This window comes from Sinocyclocheilus rhinocerous, unplaced genomic scaffold (assembly GCF_001515625.1).
Source record: "Sinocyclocheilus rhinocerous isolate Xijiao unplaced genomic scaffold, SAMN03320098_v1.1 scaffold603, whole genome shotgun sequence".
Lineage (NCBI taxonomy): Eukaryota > Metazoa > Chordata > Actinopteri > Cypriniformes > Cyprinidae > Sinocyclocheilus > Sinocyclocheilus rhinocerous.
Window position 1 is genome coordinate 449,046 of NW_015656630.1, and position 18,386 is coordinate 467,431.

The 18,386-nt window shown below is 36.0% G+C and overlaps 1 protein-coding gene across 1 annotated transcript in view; it reads left to right on the forward strand.

The window, feature by feature from the left end:
• Positions 1-3,793: 3,793 nt before the first annotated feature.
• Positions 3,794-18,386, forward strand: part of LOC107720538 (protocadherin-16-like) — a 51,041-nt gene continuing 36,448 nt past the window's right edge. Inside the window, exons 1-3 of the mRNA XM_016528273.1 lie at positions 3,794-3,853; positions 5,326-5,490; positions 7,782-7,850. Coding sequence (XP_016383759.1) covers positions 3,794-3,853; positions 5,326-5,490; positions 7,782-7,850 — 294 coding nt within the window. The remainder of the gene's footprint in view (positions 3,854-5,325; positions 5,491-7,781; positions 7,851-18,386) is intronic.

Consider the following 18,386-nt stretch of genomic DNA (forward strand, 5'->3'; position numbering starts at 1 on the left):
TTAACATATTCAAAATTGAAAGTTATAGACAACTTGAAATCCGTATCGCAACACATATTTTACTTATGCAAAGTGATGTATTTCCAAATATAAGTAGGCCTATATATAAAGATACAACAAAACGAGGTTAAGGCACACATTAAAGGGGTTATATGACGTTGCTAAAAAGAACATTATGTTGTGTATTTGGTGTAATGCAATGTGTTTATGCGGTTTAAGGTTCAAAAAACACATTATTTTCCACATACTGTACATTATTGTTGCTCCTCTATGCCCCGCCTTTCTGAAAAAGGTCGATTTTTACAAAGCTCATCATTCTGAAAAGTGAGGTGTGCTCTGATTAACCAGATCATATGAACCCTTTAACACACACACACTATTGTTCAAAAGTTGAAATGTAAAGGAATTTTCAGAACCATTACTCCAGTCTTCAGTGTCACATGATCCTTCAGAAATCATATATGCAGATTTTCTGGTAAAGAAACATTTCTTATTATTATCAACATAGTATCAACAAAAATGTTGTGGAAACTGTGATACTTTCAGGATTCTTTAAAAGTACAAAATAACAACAATTATTTTAAACAGAAATCTTTTGTAACATTATAAATGTCTTTACTCTCACTTTTGATTAATTTCATGTGTCATTGCTGAGTAAAAAAGTATTAATTTCTTGTACAAAAATATGTATGAACCTCAAACTTTTGAATGGTAGTGTGTTAATCATCACCATCATCATCATCGTCGTTATTGCTTAGTCTTTTAAAAAATATATATATTAATGTTCAAATTTGTTTGTGGTTTACTGATTATTTTAATGCCTCTTTAATAGACCTACAAAAGCACTTTTCCCAATTATTTCCACTTAAAATCTTTGTGAAGCTATGAAATTTTTGGTATTCACAGTTGCAAAAACACATTAAAAGCTAACAATCCCAGTGCTGTTATAGCTTGTTCAGTGAACTGCATTGCCACATGTTGCATTGATTACAGACATATTTAACATTTCATGACACATGGCAGGATGTTTCTTCAAAATACATTGAGAAACACTGAGGAGAAAATTACAATTTGATAAGATTTAGATTTCATTTCAGGTAGCAATTATAATTTCTTTGTTGCAATCAAACATGGAGACAAAGAAAACAGACAGCATTCTTTGTTTATTTGTGGTTTCGTGTCTGTTATTTGATGTTCAGAGACAGTTCCTGTCATTCAAAGCAGTGTGGTTTCTTTGCCAACCTCCTCACATGGATGTAGTCAAAACAAGTTATTGAAATCATAACCATCAATCATCTCAGAGAAACTGGCAAAGGCCAACACTGACACATAAGCACCGTCCTCAATATCATATTTACACTCTATCAGATTTTTAGTTTGCCATTACATATTACTTATTGTTTTTGGATTTTCTGGTGTTTAGTAATCATCTCTGACTCATTCATGTCTATCCTAGTGGCTTATCCAATCGAAATGACGCCCATTCATAGTAGTAACTGCCTGAGCACTTGGCAAGCTCACATGGAAGAAACCAGAATATGCCAAACCCAGAAGAGAACAGCCGTGCTGTATAAAACGTCCCTTCACCCACACAAAACACTAGTTACACCGATTACATGTTGCTTTTATGCTGTAGTCTGAAGCAGAAGATTGTAAAATAATTTGCACGCTTAGTGAAGATTCACGTCTACTCTGTGAATCTAATTATGTGTGAAATTAGATATGAAAAGATCATTGTGGGTTAAGACAATTTGAATATAGTCTTAAAAGATAAATTATCCTTGGCTTGTATTTCATTGTTTACTCTGTGAGCCATGGGTTGTTTGTTAGCACAAATGCTAACATTTAGCCTACTCAAACATAGCATTGATCCTAAAAAGCTTTTATCAAAAAGTATTTTGCTTTAAAATAAGCATGAAAAACCTCCATTAGTATCTGTTTGAGATTTTTTAGGTGAATAAAGCTTTGACACAGTAATCTCAAACATATTGAGCCATGGTTGGCGTGTATTGTGATTATTTTTATAGCAATGAACTACAAAACATTGATATTTATTATGTTCTTGTAATACCGAGTTATGAGGAAAACTGACGTCTGGACACATTGTTTCTTCTGTTTTATGACACGTCTTTTGTATGGCAACCAACGTTGACAGTTTGCCACTCAGGTAATGCGCATTTTCCTCTGAAGTTTATTGTGTTTGTAACACATGAACTCAGTGTTTCCGCATTGTTAAATTGATATTTGTACGGAGCCAAACGTAATGTGAGCTATATTAACTACAGCATTACAACAATGATTTTGCCATCTGCACTGTTAGAACAGCAAAACAGCAGATGTTCTTCGCTGCCAGGATGAGATGACAAGATGAAAAAAGAAAGCTTGTCGCATTATGAGATAGTTTAACCTACCGGTTATTAAAAATAGATTTTTGAGAAGATATCAGTGCAAAGTTAATGGCTTCTCACAATGGTTAGAGCCCTGAAGAACCTTGAAAGATAGAGAACAACCTTGGTGCTGCAAATGAAGCCAGTATCGCATTATCAAAGCTTCCGTTCTCTCTCCACCAACAATAGATGCCTTTTCCTGGTTTATTACAGAATTTCCTCCAAGGTTGCATTTTTTCCTTTCTTCAATGTTTGTGAAGTAGCACAGGTTTTTCTGAATTACTTGTTCCTTAGATGTTGCTTTAAAGAGGAATACACACATATATTATTAACCCATAACATTTTTTCACACCAGGTGGTAAACAAATTTTTAGGGCCCTATGATTTCCGTGATGCAGAAAACGTGGATGGAATCATGGAATCAAGTCATAAAAAAGGAATTTACTGTATAATGTGGAATGCATTACAGTAAACTCTGTATAACACAGAATTTGCGAAATTTTGAGTAAATCAAAAGGAGGTCAGTACACTTAAATCAAATGCAAATATGGACTAGCATCTGTGAATATTAAAGGTATAGTTCACCCAAAAATGAAAATTCTGTAATTAATTACCCACCTTCATGCCGTTCCAAACTTGTAAGACCTTCCGAATCTTCGGAACACAAATTAAAATATTTTTGATGAAATCCGAGTAGCACCACACGCATGTGTCTTGGTACTCTTGTGAACGCATGTCGAAGACTGACACAGAAGAGAAGAATTGTTGAATAAAGTTATTAATTTAGTTTTCTCTGCGCACAAAAAGTATTCTCGTAGCTTCGTAAAATTAAGGTTGAACCACAGACGTCACATGGACTATTTTAACGATGTCCTTACTACCTTTCTGGGCCTTCAACGTGTCAGTTGTGTCGCTGTCTTTGGAGGGTCAGAAAGCTCTCGGATTTCATCAAAAATATTTTAATTTATGTTCCGAAGATGAACGAAGGTCTTACAGGTTTGGAACGACATGAAGGTGGGAAATTAATGAAAGAATTTTCATTTTTGGGTGAACTATCCCTTTAAACCGCGTGTTGATCCAATGTTCATTATGTTGTTATTTAATGTTTAATGTTTTATTTTAACATTATTATGTGTGGTTTCTGGATAAAAGATGAAACCTACTTTTTTCAGGGGAGATAAACATGGTCCGTTAATATTGACAGGCCAAGAAAAAACATCTACAGAATAAACAAACATCTCAGGCTGTTTTCAGGGCAGTGTCTGATTCTGCTTATGTTGAGCTGGAAGGAGGTGTGTGTGTGTGTGTGTGTGTGTGTGTGTGTGTGTGTGTACATTTTGCCAGACAGACAGGAAAAGAGAGGTGGTAGAAGAGGTAGAGATATACACTGGGACGGAAATGGGAGAATGTCGCCTGGCGCCCCCACATTCCTCCAGGACTCTCACAATCGCGCTCCACAGGTCCTGGTAAAACACTCGAGAGTGATAAGTGAAACTGACACACATGGGCAATGACTCACACTTAACAACTGGGTGGACAAACTGGCACTGTTCTGCTCTACAGCCTGTGCTGCCCTCAAACGTCATGATTCTTGCTTGTGCCAACACGACAAATCGCTTAACTGTTCTGTAGTGTCCAAAATCACTGTCTATTCCCTATATAAGTGTTACTCATTTTCAATTTTGTTGTCTGAATTCTGGGTAAACAGAATTTCCCTATATAAGTAAATACACAGAGGACTGCTTAGTTTTTTTTTTTTTTTTACGGCGCTATTTAACTCTGCTTTATGGATATGACTAACTCTTTACTTACTATTGAACGTAAAAGTTTCAAGATCTAGCAAATAAAAGGTCGATAAATGTCATTTGTTGCCACCAAATGAACCCAGTGCCCCCAAAAGCTCTCATTTGATTTTAACTTACAAATATTCTTTTCTAATTGTTAGGAACATAATGAGCTGTGCCAAACATGTAAAGTTGTTCGCTCCAAGTTGTTCGAGTGACGTTTGTAGGGTAGAATTTTTTGGACTTTTGCAAAACTTGGACCATGGATTTGTTTATTGTTCCATGAGAGAATGATGAATAACTTAAGACTGTGATTCTGTCTCCGATAACGAGAGGTCAGAGAGTTGCTTGGCCAAGGCTACACATGAGCTTAAACAAACTTGCTGTGTTGATCTGTTTATACCTTGACTGTTCATCTACAACACAAGTTGATAACGGACTGGGCCTGGCAAGAATATTGTGCCTCATTACGAGAGAATTATTCCAATAGTGCTTTGTCAAAAATGTTTGGTACAACACCAAAAATTAAATTGCAATTTTGTGAAGAATATTTAAGTCATTATTTAATGAAAATATCACCCTCTTGCCATATTCAAATATGATGCATCAAGCCAGGTTTGACGTTAAAACGGCAGAATTCTATTGGTTTTAATGTGCCATATGGCTGGTTCGTTTTTAATGCATGAAAATTCTAACGAGATACAAGAACTACAGCATTTGAGTCAAATTTTTCCGTCAGTAACAACTTTTTATTCACTAAAAATTTACAAGAGAGTTTTTTTGTTGTTGTGTTCAACAGGTAATTCTGTAACTAGTTAGCTTAAGCAACCCAACTAACGTGACATTTACAAAAGAAACACGATTTGTTTGATAGTTGTATTTGATCGCAGAGACCGTTTAAAGGCAGAGCCGTGTCGATATGTGCAAAAGACTGTAATGAGAAAAAAGTGTTCTAGTATGTGTGTCTGTGTGCATGTGTTTAGAGAGAGAAGATGGCTGGGGTATTAACTAACCTCATGCACACAGAGGCCATTGTGCGCTCTGAATTTGGTGGCTAACCCAATCTGACGGCCCGGTTTAGAATAGGCCTGCAGGGAACCAAGTGTTTAAGGTAGAAATTTACAATGCTGTGTTGTTTCTGCATCCCGTGCTAGTCCGGCTCTCTGGAGAGAGATGGTGAAGCCACCCCTCCACACCCCCCAGTCTCCATAAACGTCAGTCTCCTCAATCTCACATCCACTGCAGTAAATATAAAAGTTGTGAAGTTCACAGAAGTTGGCAGCTATTTCCTCAACATTGTTTTATTTGACCGTAGCAACGTGAGAACCAGCTGAACGTGTCATTCAGAGTTATAATACTGTTGAGATATATCATTTTGGGCGATTGATATTGAGATCAATGAATTGACTAGTGGAATGTGCTCACATTTGTTTTCTTCAAAGGATGGAGGTGTTTTGGCCCCCTCATGTTCTGTCAATCCCAGGACATTAGTTAAACATGCATTCTTGTTGTCACCCTGCTCCAGAGGTCAACAGGTCAGACTCCGTAACTGGTTGGTATGAAGCTGTGCATCTTCAATTTCATAAACTATAAAGCTCTGGGGTTTTAAAGATGTTCTGGGTAACTTCATCCTTCAAATTAGTAATCTCTGCACCTGTGTACATGGTTGATAGTCAGAGTTAAGACGACTTTTGCTAGTAAAAAAATTGTGATTAATTGGAAAGAGTTCCATTACCCTTGATAAGGAGTTTTTTCTTTGTTTCATGAACAATAATGAAGAAACAAGCAAAATACATTTTTATGAAAAGTAATTGATTTTAATATAAAGGCTTTGTTGACAAAATATAACAGGAAGGTTACACTTTAGTATAGGAACAATTCTCACTAACTAGTTGCTTATTAACATGCCTATTATTAACATGTTGGCTGTTTATTAGTACTTATTAAGCACATATTCTGCATGACCATATTGTACATCCCTAATCCTACCCAATACCTAAACTTAACAACTACCTTACTAATTATTAATAAGCAGCAGATTAGGAGTTTATTGCGGCAAAAGTCATAGTTAATGGTTTTGTTAATAGCAAGAATTGGAACTTTATAATAAAGTTTGATTTTGTAATATTTTTTTGTTTGTTTGTTTTATGTTCCGTTTTTTTTTTTTCAGTTTATTGAAATAAAGTAAAATATAAAATAAATACAAATATGATAAACTATAAAAATAAAAATTCAATATAAATATTAGATAAAAAAAACATAAATGGAAATGAGAAATGTTGCCTTGACAACTAACTGAAATAAAATAAGTTAAATTTGAAATACTAACATACTGCAACTAAAATGGAAATACATACAATATACAGTGAAATTGAAAAGACAAAAGGACACAAAAATTAAATGTAAACTAAAATTAAAATGAAAACTGAAAAAATAAAAGCAAAAAAAAAACATGAATAAACTGATTTAGGTTAATGTTAATTTCATATGCAGTACATACACACAAATTAACATTAGTTGATATACTGTGGACAAACCTGAATTAACAATTAAATTAACATTAATCTAGATAAATAATTTGTGTTAAAAATTGTTGTCCATTGTTAGTTCATAATGCCTAATGCATTAACTAATGTCAGAGAATTGAACTTAATTGTAAAGTGTTGCCTAAGTATTCATTCAAATGATCCAATCATAATATGTTGCAGTGGCAACCACCTGCAACACCCTGGTTACATATGACTATCATGTGCAGCAAACAAAGTGTTCAGCTCCTCAGAAGTCAGAGCTGTATAGAGCTGTGACTACATCGCATCCAGGGTTTGAATTTAACTTTTTCACTCACCAGCCAATTTGGCTACTACATTTTTAAGTTACCGGCCATTCATAACATTTACTTGCCAACTAAAAAAAAAAATTACCAAAATAAACCAACAGCTTGCGGCAGTCTACACTGGATGTGACAAAGCAGACGTTGCAAATCACTTGAACTTTGTGTCAGTGCGTCATAAATAGAACGAATCATCAGTTTACTGTCGGGGATTTGTCATGTCGCACTGCATCCAGTGTAGATGGCATCACTGATCATAATGGGTTCTATGTTGCCGCGCTGCTCGCCGGTTGTATAGAAACTGTGTGAGTCTTCAGTCGTTTTCATAGGAAACCAGCGCGCCGTTATTTGTCGGGAATGTTCAAGTAAGCTAGATAAGATGCTGCGCAATTAGGCTGTATTTAATATATCATGATGACTCACGAGTTCAGTATTTGCGCAGATTTGGCTTAAATTAACTTGCCCAAGAAATTAATGTGTGAACATAATTTATGAAAAGTAACTTGCCAAATTGGCTAGTGATTTGACAGCGTTACCCGCCGATTTTTACCCGCATTTGGCGGGACGGCGGGTGTTAATTTCAAAACCTGATCGCATCAGTACTAAAGCAGAAAGAAGAAAGAACATAAGGGTGTCTCATCACGACTTTTCTTGCTCACATGCGTTTTCTCTGCCTTTTATCTCACACCCAGTGCTGAGCTGAGCTGAACATGACCCCGCAATGGACTGCCAGCTAAGCTTGATTAGAGGATCTATGTCTCTTATCTGGGGACTCTGTAGGAAAAAGAGAGATGGCAGGAGACAGAGAGAGAATGTAAAGAAGTGGCTTGCAGTAATGTCCTTGTAGAGGTCAGTAACATTTCAGAGAGGTATTACAGACCGGAGTGGGTTATGTTTTGGAGAGGACAACCATTCTTCCTGAATCAGAAGAGAAAAAACTTGTTATATACATTAGCTTGATTATGAATGAAATCATCCAAGTGGAATTCACGGCCGTGAGGTATGAACATGCTGACCAACACTCACAGACACTCCCAAAGGGTCATCCTAGGATGGAAATACAGTGGGTACGGAAAGTATTCAGACCCCCTTAAATTTTTCACTCTTTGTTATATTGCAGCCATTTGCTAAAATCATTTAAGTTAATTTTTTCCTTAACTCCTTGTTTGCCTCCCATGTGTGGGAATGTGAGAGAGAGCGTCGATCTCCTACCTCGCTCACACGTCATCTCCTCTGTGTGTGTCAGTGATGGATCTATAGTAACGGGTTCGATTAAACCGGCTGTGGGGACCCAGCAGGTGCGAGAAACGAACATCCACCCAGAGTGGGTCCCGTCCCGGGAGGTGACTGCAGAGGGGTCCCTGTTATGTCTACATGGTTTGATGTGACGGTTGGCTCTGTTTGCAGTGTTGTACAGATGTGTTTTGTTATAATGGGACTCATAAAGCAACAGTTTTGGGAAAGGATTAATTCTGAGATAATGTAGTTTTGTGTGAAGAGAGACTTGAGCATTTCCATTGGAAAGGACATGGGTAGCACTAACGTTGATGAGAGCAGGGGCTGGAAGGACAGCTTTAATCGAAACAATGGTACTTATAGCGGCAGATATTCCTGCCTATCATACCACAAATATGGCAGTTAAATGGCAAGAGGCAATCTATGAGGGGTTTATTGGTGCAGAATTGTGGGTGTGATGTACTGAGATGGTATCTTTGGAGTTAATCATAAATGTAAGGAAACAGACAGCGTGAAAGCCTCAAAGGCATCTTTTCTAATTGAGGTCATGATGATGTCATGCTCCTCATCTCTTTTATGAGACAGTGACTTTATAGACAGTCTACAGCTGGAGAATTTAGGAGCTCCACTTTTCTCTCCTCTCCAACATCCATTTTCCTTCTTTGGTGAATCTAATGAAAACTTTCCATTATGTAAAGAAAAAATAAATTATATATTCATAAAACAAATGAAGCTCAAGGGCATTTAAGATTTAAAATCTCATTTCAGTGATGGAAAAAATATTTTTAACAGTAATTTTAATGTAATGCATAAATTATTTTTTACGTTTCTTAATTTATTTTTTAAATATTTTTTATTTAATGCATTATTAATTTATGCACCTTTTTAAATATATTGAATATTTACGTTTATATATACTTGTATATGCAATATATATATATATATATATATATATGTGTGTGTGTGTGTGTGTGAAAATAATTATTTATTAAATAATAAATATTTTATTCATATATTTGTAACACTTATTCATATGTATTTGGTAACACTTTATTTTAAGGTGTCCTTGTTACACGTTGCATGTACTTACTATTATAATAACAATAAATTATGCATAATTACATGCAAGTAACCCTAAGAAAAACCCTAATCCTAACCCTAACCATATAGTAAGTACATGTAGTTAATTAATATTACTCAGTACTTAAATGTATAATTTAGGGCTGTCCTCAATTAAGGATTTTTCTGGTCGACTAGTAGTCGTTAATTTTAAGCATTAGTCGACTAATCGCACGTTTATTAATAAACCATTTAAATCATAATAATGAGCCTTTAATTGCCTACATAGCCTAATAGGCGCTCAAGCACACGCATAAAGCTTGCCACAGTGCCCCGCATAAGTAATGATTATGAATGTGTCAGGGAAAAACAGTAAGGAGACAGCATTAACATTTTAATAAATTGATAAACTAGTGTTTTTTTTGTTTTCGGCTCAGGCGATGAAGTCGGCGACACTGACTCGTCATCTCCACAATAGTGGATGCGCCTGTATGAATGTTTCATATGGATCACATAATCTGAGAATATTGGTTTTCCATTTGAATTGGTTAATTTGAACGTAGACATTTCACTCTCTATAGATATATTTTTAATGTCTGTAAGGCAAAGATATTTCGCGCTCAAGTTCACAGACCGAGATGGCAGAAAGTGCATCCTGCTTGCTTTCATTATTTTACAAAAGCGCGTTTTGTTGTTATTGTGAGTGCAAACAAATAAACGTAGAGTCTTTAGAGATTCGAAAGATGTATTACTCTTATCTGAATGAGCAAAAATGGCGGAGCAGCTATTTAAAGAGCAAATGACCGCTCCGGCGCCTCCATCTGTCCTGCAGCGAGCGCGCTACTGTTCAGCTAACACACTCCGCACAGACACTTGAACAGCTCACATATTTCTAGATTAACATTAGATTGAGCGGCCATGTAAAGTTGCTAATACTTACATATTTCAGATGATAAGTCAAATTTGAGGTCGATGATTGATAGGCGAGCGTTTGGATGTACTGCCCGATGTACTGTATTACTATAGACTAGCCGTTAACAATATCTGTCCGTCATGGACTGCGTGACTTTGCCTGTGGATTTTGTTTTTTCTGCGACTAAGCGACTAATAAAATTTTGGTCGACCAAGCCTTTTCTAGCCGACTAACCATTAGCCGACTATTAGGGGGCAGCCCTAGTATAATTACACTGTAACAAGGACACCTTAAAATAAAGTGTAACCTTGTATTATTTTTTATTTTTTTATCAAACATTTTATTTTATATTTACAGACAACATTAACATATTAATCATATTTTAAAAAAATTATATGCAAATGCATTGAAAAAGGAAACTTCTGTAATATACAGAAATGCACAAATTTCTCTGTGGTTGTTTTAGCGTTTGCTGTAAACCCATTTGTTTGGTAATAAGAGTTGGCAGTGGAGGCAGCGTTTTGTGGTTTGGTCCTCAGGGGACGATTCCAATTAGACTGATATCAAACACTGGTCAGATAAAAGCTTCCTCTAGTAATGTTTTCTAATAACCATAAAATATGTCATTTTTGAGAATTACACCTTATATTTTGCTTTAATTTCTCCTTCTAAAATGCAGGCACAACTTGGATCAGTGCACTTTAAGGTCGAGTGATTCTCGAGGACAAGGTCTTGATTTAAACGTTCCCTCGGATGTTTCTCGCACCCGCACGCACATACAAACACACGTGTGCTTGTGCATGCATGTTACTCATCTCTCCCTCGCTCCGCTCTCGGCCCGACTCTCTACGTCCCAGCTGGAGCCTCATGACCTTTGACCTGTGTGCTATCTTGCGCTCAGCCGGCTTGTTTTTCTTGGCCATTCCCAGAGCTTTAGGTAGCCAAAAGTGAAGAAAATAGAGTGCAAGTGGGACCAAGCTGGTGTGCGCTGTCTGGAGGATGTTTGTGTGTGTGTGTGTGTGTGTGGGAGGGTGTGCGTCTGTGCCTGCAAGCGATTTATATGCATGAACTTCTTGTAGGTTTTGTTATGGATGCATATGGGTGTGCAGGAAATGCTGTACCACTCTGATAAGTTATGACCTGTTTTCCACAAGGGAGAGACATAATTATCTGCTGAGCGTGGGGTGTAAACCGTCATGGTCCGTCCGTGTCCAGAGGCTGTGACTAGGCTGGTGCATAGTCTTAGACAGCGAGGCTGTAACGGTTACATCCAGACAGCAGGGATTCGCTGACAGCTTTATTTTGGTTTGTGTGCCCCTGCTAAGCTCCTCGGAAGTCCTTTCACAACAACAGGGCACCCCTGAGGTAACAGGTGCTTTACAAGTTTGAATTCTCCCCCAAACCCTCCTTTGAGAGAGGCGCATGTGTGAGGAGGTGGGGATTGATTGGGGAGCATGTGTGTGTTTGGGGGGGGTTGGGGGTCTAAATGCTCAGATCTAATTATAATTTATAGCCAGAGAGGTAATGACTTCAATTACTCTATAAAATCGACTGAGTGTAGAGCGAGAGAGTGATTTTATTGCTCAAAGGTTGTTTGTTCAAAGCTCAGGGGATTTAATTCAGTTTTGAGTATCAGATGTTTCTCCTAAATATAGACATGAATGAATCAATAGTTGACATACAGTAAGAGTGTATAGCTATAACAATGCGTATGGAGATACACAGTAAATTGGCAGAATTTTGTTTAATGGTCGGTTATGTGAAATATATTTGAGTTAATAAAATACTCAAATGATCAGGGCACTTTATTAATTCTATTTGACCAGCCTGTTGTTGAAATAAAACAAAGCAAAAAAGTCATGAAACTTAAAATCTTAAAATAAAAATATAAAATAAAAATAATATAAAATAACTAAAAAAATCTTATTAAATTAATTAATATAAAATAAAAATAAAAATTTAAATTTAAATAATATAAAACATAAAATTAAAATAAAATGTAATATTAAAATAATATAAAACAAAATTATTTAAATTAAAATATAAATGAACATAACATTTAAAATTAAAAATAAATCAAATTAAAATAGAATAAAATAAAATAAAATATCACGTTAAAAAATAAATGTAGAATAAAATAAACATTGTAACATTTTACCCATGTCCATCCATCATCCATTTAATTTTTACATTTTACATTTGTTAAATGATTGCAGGACAAGAAATATTGTTTTCTGCGGTTGTACCTGTTTTAAAATTAAAAAGCTGTTTTTCAGTGTACGTCATTTTGGTGTCATTTGAATCATGTAAAGATCTGGACTTTAAAAGGGAGGTGTTATCTATGTTGGGAGATTTTAATGAGAAATGTTTGAGTTTGTACTGATTTCTCTGACTTTGTCAACAAACTGGTGTTTATGCAAATGTGAGAACAGTATGAGTAATTGTCAAGATCTCTTCTGAACCTCTAGAGGAGATTTATGAGATTATTGGCCTGTTTCTCAGGGGAAATCTATTTTTTTTTATCCTATAGGGAACAGTAACCTGCTTGGAATGTGGTCTGAATAAACTGCAGCTATTTCTCTCTTCTGTACCATCTCTGATTCCATAACTCTCTCTGTAACTCCTTTCTGGTACATGAGAGTTCATGTAAATAAATAATGTCCTGTTCCACCATCAGTGTAATGCATTAACACAGTGTAAAAAGGAATGTCTTATTGTTTTGACGTTGTTTCAAGAGATCTTCCATCTCTTCATCTGTCTCTCGCTCCATTTATCTTTGCTCCCCAAACAATCTTTCCTCCATTAATCCACGTTCCCCGGGGTCCTGATCATTGATTCATATATTCATACATCTCCATTGGGACCCTGACTGGGATTTTAACCCTTTAAATCGTTGTTTCAATGATATGCTGTTGTATATGATGATCAGTAAGCTTGGTTTCTCTATTTCCACACTCACAAAGGTCTTGATCGGTCAATGCAGTGTAAATCAAGATAAGTGAACTATACTGCGCCCTTACAAAACCAAAATCTAGTTATTGTTTGACCGAGAGCAATATGTCACTTTAACCTTGGATTTTGGCGGCTTACACAGTTGTCAGCTATCAATTGGCCAGCATTTATTGTGATTTCTGTGGTCATGAACATGGGCATGAGTCACCTTCTACAATCTGCTGTGTGTGTTCACTCCGGCCTAATTCAATATGGCTTCCATTAGACAGATTGGTGAGGTTCTGCTCAAGTGTTTTTCAAGGCCTTAACACTAAGCAGGACTCTCAAGGGAGGTGCTTTCTCTCTCTCCCTTCCCCCTGTTTCTGCCTTCTAATCACCTTTTTTCTCCTATTTCCCCCCTTCCCTCCTTCTTTCTCTATTTCTTTCTTCCTCTCTCTCTAAATGTGCATTGTATAAGTGAATTTTGAACAGCATTTGTGCCTATGACCTTTCTCTCAACCTTGTTAAAGTATGGATTCGTTCACCCTCTGTGTTTTTTAACTTCCTTCACTATACAACCAACATGAACATCAGTAAATATTAAATCTGGGCTATTTATATTAAAATAATAAACATTGTGAATATAAGAATCGTTAATATCACAAACAGCGTTAGAGTTGGTAAGTTCAATTCATTTTTATGAATCAATTCAATCTGTCCGTTTCAGTGAATCACTTCCAAAGTTAATTTGCATAATCAATTGAAAATGTTAATCAAAGTCACTATGTGGCATTTTCTATGTATCACCATGTTTTAGTAATATATTGTTGTTTATTTCTGTGTATTGGTAAATAGTTTTTTACTAAATATTAATATGATTTTGACTGTATTTTGTTGTAATATTTTGAATGAATGTATAATATATACATGAATTATATAATTATTTATTATAGTTTTCTGACTATCATCAAAGGTCTGAAAAATATGTGTGTAGTTACATTGCACAGCCCGGCTACAGATTTATATTATATTATATTATATTATATTATATTATATTATATTATATTATATTATTAAATCCTACATAGTTTAAATTATATTTTATATAAAACTTTTATATTTTTTATATTATTTATGAATTATTCTTTATCATTAAGATGGTCTGTGCAGTACGTCTGTTGTAAGCCCACATCAAAGGGATTTCGCAAAAGCAGGGCTGTGGTTGTGAAATTGTGCCGAACTTCATATTTACACGTATTAAAGTAATTTCTGCCACAGTCAAGGAGCAGAGAAACAATGCACAATGCCTGGAAGCCTCTTACACACACTTGCAACTCAATGACCAGCGCTTGAACTGACCTCACATGTTACAGTAGGTGGTCCCATGACTTCTGGAAACTTGAATTTGTGTTGATGTAGTAGAAACCCTGAGAGGAATGCCAGGAATGAAGTGGGTATGTATCTCAAAAGTTGGTCGGTAGACATTTTTCTTTTTTGTGGTGAAATTGTGGGAACAAGGTCAAGGGATGTGGTTTTAAATGATTTCCATCTTTCATGGGGCTCCGTCATGGGGTAGTGATAAGACCTGAGTCGTTAGCTACATGAGATAGGAAAATGATGTAGAACCGACCCGCTCGCTCTATACTTTGGTCTGCACTCTCTGGGTTCGCGTAATTGATTTCAGGCGTCAGATGTTTTGTTTTTCTTCTTACGGAGCTTGAATCTGACTCTTCCTTAGGTATTTTTTTCCTGGATTCAGTCACATGTGGGGAATAGTTCTTGTTAGCATCTTTCTTTCACTTTCTCAAGTGCTATCCTGTATGTTTTCCATTCTTGAAACGTATGGCACTAACTTTTCAGAAACATTACATTACATTTACATTTAGTCATTTATCAGACGCTTTTATCCAAAGCGACTTACAAATGAGGACAATGGATGCAATCAAACTCAACAAAAGAGCAATGATATGCAAGTGCTGTAACAAGTCTCAGTTAGCTTAACGCAGTACACATAGCAAGTTTTTTTTTTAATTATATAATAAATAAAAAGAAAACAGACAGAATAGAAAAAGAATAGAGCAAGCTAGTGTTAATTTTTTTCAAGTAAATAAATAGAGTGCAAGTCTAAAAGGGGCACTTTAAAAAAAAATAAAGAATAGAATTAGAATGGAGAGTGCTAGAGTTAGAGGGTCAAATAAAGATGGAAGAGATGTGTTTTTAGCCGATTCTTGAAGATGGCTAAGGACTCAGCTGCTCGGATTGAGTTGGGCAGGTCATTCCACCAGGAGGGAACATTTAATTTAAAAGTCTGTGAAAGTGATTCTGTGCCTCTTTGAGATGGCACAATAATGCGGCGTTCACTTGCAGAACGCAAGCTTCTAGAGGGCACATAACTCTGAAGTAATGAATTTAGATAAAGGCAAACATTAATGCCTTGAATTTTATGCGATCAGCTATTGGTAGCCAGTGCAAATTGATAAACAGAGGTGTGACATGCATTCTTTTCGGCTCATTAAAAATGAATCTTGCTGCCGCGTTCTGGATTAATTGTAAAGGTTTGATAGAACTGGCTGGACGACCTGCCAAGAGAGCATTGCAATAGCCCAGCCTGGACAGAAGAAGAGCTTGAACAAGGAGTTGTGAAGCATGTTCCGAAACAGAAACAGTTCCAGTTTGTGCTTAACAGGTCATGTTTCATGCCTCTGAGCATTTTGATTCATCCAAGTGAGTTGAATCTTTGCGATCAGTTCACTAAAAAGATCTGAATCATTCACTAGCCCTTTCTGCAGGTTTAATCACCAGTATGTTTTTGTTCCGTTGAATCATTCACTCAACTGATTCGATTTCTCCACAAATGACTACAAATCATTTCCCCTCCATTTTCCTCCAACCTTTATTCATGAGCAAGCTACAGGAAAAAAGGCCACAATAATACCATAAATGATAGTTTCAGTATTGTCTTTGTTCAGCTTTTTCCTGTTCATGATTTGTCTGCATGTTTTCTATCCGTATTTTGAACTAGACTGACTCTCCAAACAACATGCTTCCTCTTGTTCAGACAGATGGAATTAAAATGATTTATTCTAAAAAGATTCATATTTCCTTTTTAACAAATTATGTACACTGTGATTTCTCTTCACAGAAAAGCACATGATCAAGATCCATGCTCTGATCAGATGCTTTAGCATTTGTCACCGTCATTGTGTTCCCATAATCCTCTCTAATGAATGTAAGTTGCCCGGTCTCTCTCTGCTTTTAACTTTTCACACAGTTTTCATTTGTAACGCTCAAGTGAAGCGCAATCTCATGACCTCCCTGATTCGCATGTGTCCTGCCTGAGTTCACCACAACCACTGAACTCACATGACATTGAAATCAGTTTGATGTTTCACCCCAAACTTACAAAGCAAGTGTGTGTTTGTATATGGAGGTGAAGCCAACGTATAACAGCTTTCCACCGTTTAATGAGGTCACGCTGAGCCCCTGACCCTCTGACTAAAGCAAGTGACATCATGCCTCAGGATATCCCTCTTCCTAATTGAATTTATTTGCTCCTATGAAAAGAGATGAGCGGAGGCCACACAAGAGTTGTATTTAAAGATAACAGGTGGTCTCTCATTGTCTGGCTATGTGGCATGTGTCGCAGTCCAAATGAACAGCTCATTTTAGATGTAGCGAAAGGCTTGCGTTTGCAGCTTAGCAGTCAGGGGTCGAGGTGGCGGCTGACAATGAACTGGACGACATCTTGCTGACCTATGACCTTGACCCTTAAAAGCTCCATGGGTCATGACCCCAGCATGACCAGCGGCTGTGTGTACCTCTACAGGTGGAGCATGTAATACATAGCATACAGTAGGATATGTCATCAAAATCACTTTCCAGAACATTCTCGTTCACCATTCCTGGCTGGTGGAACGATCTTCCCACCCCTATCCGGAATGCTGAATCCCTGACCATTTTCAAGCGACAGCTGAAAACTCATCTCTTTCGAAGCTACTTGACTTCATCATCATAAAAAAATAAAAATAAAAAAAAATAAAAAAATTCTATCTCTTTATCTATTCCTTCTCTTTCTAGCGTGTACTTATTTGAACAATGTCTAAAAACTTGGTATTACAAGCACTTCCTGTATCTGTTTGCCTCTTTTAAGAAGAATCGCTTTATGTATCCCCCAATTGTAAGTCGCTTTGGATAAAAGCGTCTGCTAAATGTCTAAATGTAAATGTAAATGTAAATGTAAATGAAATTAGCAACAGATTTATAATTTAAAAAAAGTCAATTTAAAAACAAAAAACAAAACTTGATTCACCTGCACGTTATTCAAATGAAGAAAGTTTGTCTTTATAAAACTTTGGGATCGGTAAGATTTTTACAAATATTTTTGATAATACTTTTATGCTCACAAGGGCTGCATTTATTTGATCAAAAAATACAGTAAAAGCAGCAACATTATGAAATGTTAGAATTTAAAATAACTGTTTTTTATTTGAGTATATTTTAAAATGTCATTTATTCCTGTGATGGCAAAGATGGATTTTTAGTGGTCATTACTCTACTCTTCAGTGTCACATGATCCTTCAGAAATCATTCTAATATGCTGATTTGGTTCTCAAGAGACATTATTATCAATGTTGAAAATAGTTATACTGGTTCATATTTGTGCAGAAATCATTTTTGTAGATTTTTTTGAAGAATTGAAATGTCGAAAGAACAGCATTTATTTGAAATCGAGATGTTTTGTAACATTATATATGTCACTTTTGATCAATTTAATGCATCCTTGCTGAGTAAAAAAAAAAAAAAACCCTACTGACCTCAAAATTTGAACAGTAGGCTAATTAACCTTTATTTTTGCACACTCATATTAAGTCTGACTCCATGATATTTATGATCATGAAAACCAATTCTACTTTTATTTTTTCTTATTGAACATTCTGCATCTTTAAAAAATACATCACTATGCGGAAGTAAATTAGGCCACAAATGGCAATTCAGCTGGACTTATAAAAGACAGAATAATATGATAATATAATTCAGCTTTGTAACATTTAGCCCATGTTTTTCATGTTTGAGGACGTGTGCTGAAATCTAAACCATGTCTGATCAACCGTTTGTCAGCAATGGTTAAAATTTGTGACAGGAAAAGGAGGACGCCATAATCAATGCCAAATGTGACTGTCAGTGTACTTCCTCTCACAAAGTGGCTTTATGCTTCACGGATACTTGTATGTAATTTGTAAACTTAC